The sequence below is a fragment of the Coregonus lavaretus genome (genome assembly GCF_964263955.1).
Source record: "Coregonus lavaretus genome assembly, contig: HAP1_SCAFFOLD_1482, whole genome shotgun sequence".
Classification (NCBI taxonomy): Eukaryota; Metazoa; Chordata; class Actinopteri; order Salmoniformes; family Salmonidae; genus Coregonus; species Coregonus lavaretus.
In genome coordinates, this window is record NW_028161393.1 from 37,546 (window position 1) to 40,307 (window position 2,762).

General features: G+C 47.1%; 1 protein-coding gene across 1 annotated transcript; it reads right to left on the reverse strand.

Moving 5' to 3' along the window:
• Window positions 1–2,072: 2,072 nt before the first annotated feature.
• Window positions 2,073–2,388, reverse strand: LOC311120739 (histone H4; the record flags this gene model as incomplete). The annotated part of the gene is made up of 1 exon (XM_084195315.1): window positions 2,073–2,388. Exon 1 carries the CDS (start codon window positions 2,382–2,384, stop codon window positions 2,073–2,075), a length of 312 nt encoding a protein of 103 aa, XP_084051441.1. The 5' UTR covers window positions 2,385–2,388.
• Between the last annotated feature and the right edge of the window lie 374 nt (window positions 2,389–2,762).

The window sequence follows — 2,762 nt, forward strand, 5'->3', positions numbered from 1 at the left end:
TGTTGGCAATGACACAGGTCAAACGTTTTCTGTAAGTCTTCACAAGGTTTTCACACACTGTTGCTGGTATTTTGGCCGATTCCTCCATGCAGATCACCTCTAGAGCAGTGATGTTTTGGGGCTGTCGCTGGGCAACACGGACTTTCAACTCCAAAGATTTTCTATGGGGTTGAGATCTGGAGACTGGCTAGGGCACTCCAGGACCTTGAAATGCTTCTTTACGAAGCCACTCCTTCGTTGCCCGGGCGGTGTGTTTGGGATCATTGTCATGCTGAAAGACCCAGCCACGTTTCATCTTCAATGCCCTTGCTGATGGAAGGAGGTTTTCACTCAAAATCTCACGATACATGGCCCCATTCATTCTTTCCTTTACACGGATCAGTCGTCCTGGTCCCTTTGCAGAAAAACAGCCCCAAAGCATGATGTTTCCACCCCCATGCTTCACAGTAGGTATGGTGTTCTTTGGATGCAACTCAGCATTCTTTGTCCTCCAAACACGACAAGTTGAATTTTTACCAAAAAGTTATATTTTGGTTTCATCTGACCATATGACATTCTCCCAATCCTCTTCTGGATCATCCAAATGCACTCTAGCAAACTTCAGATGGGTCTGGACATGTACTGGCTTAAGCAGGGGGACACGTCTGGCACTGCAGGATTTGAGTCCCTGGCGGCATAGTGTGTTACTGATGGTAGGCTTTGTTACTTTGGTCACAGCTCTCTGCAGGTCATTCACTAGGTCCCCCCGTGGGTTCTGGGATTTTTGCTCACCGTTCTTGTGATCATTTTGACCCCACGGGGTGAGATCTTGCGTGGAGCCCCAGATCGAGGAAGATTATCAGTGGTCTTGTATGTCTTCCATTTCCTAATAATTGCTCCCACAGTTGATTTCTTCAAACCAAGCTGCTTACCTATTGCAGATTCAGTCTTCCCAGCCTGGTGCAGGTCTACAATTTTGTTTCTGGTGTCCTTTGACAGCTCTTTGGTCTTGGCCATAGTGGAGTTTGGAGTGTGACTGTTTGAGGTTGTGGACAGGTGTCTTTTATACTGATAACAAGTTCAAACAGGTGCCATTACTACAGGTAACGAGTGGAGGACAGAGGAGCCTCTTAAAGAAGAAGTTACAGGTCTGTGAGAGCCAGAAATCTTGCTTGTTTGTAGGTGACCAAATACTTATTTTCCACCATAATTTGCAAATAAATTCATAAAAAATCCTACAATGTGATTTTCTGGATTTTGTTTTCTCAATTTGTCTGTCATAGTTGACGTGTACCTATGATGAAAATTACAGGCCTCTCTCATCTTTTTAAGTGGGAGAACTTGCACAATTGGTGGCTGACTAAATACTTTTTTCCCCCACTGTATATATAGGCCTACTCCGTCTTATGAAGAGGAAGCTAAGCAAAGTCAGCGGCAGTGGACACTCCCCTGCTTGCTCGTAGGCGCCCCTGCTATTTGCCCAGTGGAGCTCTAGCGCTCAAAAGAGCCTTCCGCTCAGAGGCTAGCTTCCCGAACAAAGACAATTGAGGGGGCGCGCGGGTCCTCACCCCCTCCCTCCTCTCTATAGCCTATGCTCTGTGACCGATGGGGGATTGTGTGTTTCAAAAGGGGGCCTTTGATAGTTGTCCAAATGGCACGATTGTTGTGCCAAATAATGCTGGTGATAGAATTGCCCACTTTGGCACCGTCAGACATAGGGCTCGCATTTTGGACTGTGTGTGTGTGTGTGTGTGCGTACGCGCTGTCCCCCTCTTTTCGAGCCACGTCTACCAACTCGTGGTGGCTTTATGTTGTCCAAAATCCACTATTGCTTGACCCAAAATAACAACGTCACTACACTTTGCCACTGTCAGATATAGGCCTCCCTCTGTGCGCTAAAACTGGAAGGGACATTAGAATCCTCTAATTAATACTCCCTGTCCACTCGAAGTGGCTCATACTTTCCTACTAAATAGCATACTGAAGAAAAGAAAAACACTATATAGAATGGGCCCTTTTGAAGCGGATGTGGGTGGCTCTTAAAAGAGCCTTTGGGTTCGAGTCGGGGTGTTGAGGTTCCGAAGAGAGTGCGTTTAACCGCCGAAACCGTACAGGGTGCGTCCCTGACGTTTCAGAGCGTAGACCACGTCCATGGCGGTAACGGTCTTCCTCTTGGCGTGCTCGGTGTAGGTGACTGCGTCACGGATCACGTTCTCCAGGAACACCTTCAGGACACCGCGGGTCTCCTCGTAGATCAGACCGGAAATACGCTTCACGCCACCGCGGCGAGCAAGACGGCGGATAGCGGGTTTGGTGATTCCCTGGATGTTATCGCGGAGAACTTTGCGGTGACGCTTGGCGCCTCCTTTTCCGAGTCCCTTGCCGCCTTTGCCTCTTCCAGACATGGTGTGTTCGCTAGTTGAGTTCAAATGAATGAATGACTTCAGCGCCGGTGCGCTATTATCTGCGTTTGGCCGACCTGATTGAGACCAGTGGCACAGAAAGCGCGCCTCTGTTATATGCTCTCTCTAAAGAGCAAATAACCATGGTGTGCAGTACCCAAATTTAACCACAAGATGGCGTCCGTGCTCCACTGTAAAGTTTGGGCCTCTGCATGAGTCTCTCAGCAGCACTGCAACATGGGACTTTCAAAGTTCAACTGCCATAAATGTTATTCATGTCATTATTAATGTTATTCATGTCATTATTAATAGGTTTTTACATAATATCATTATTATTTGTACAACTTGTATTTTGAATATTGATTTCACTTGTATTTATGT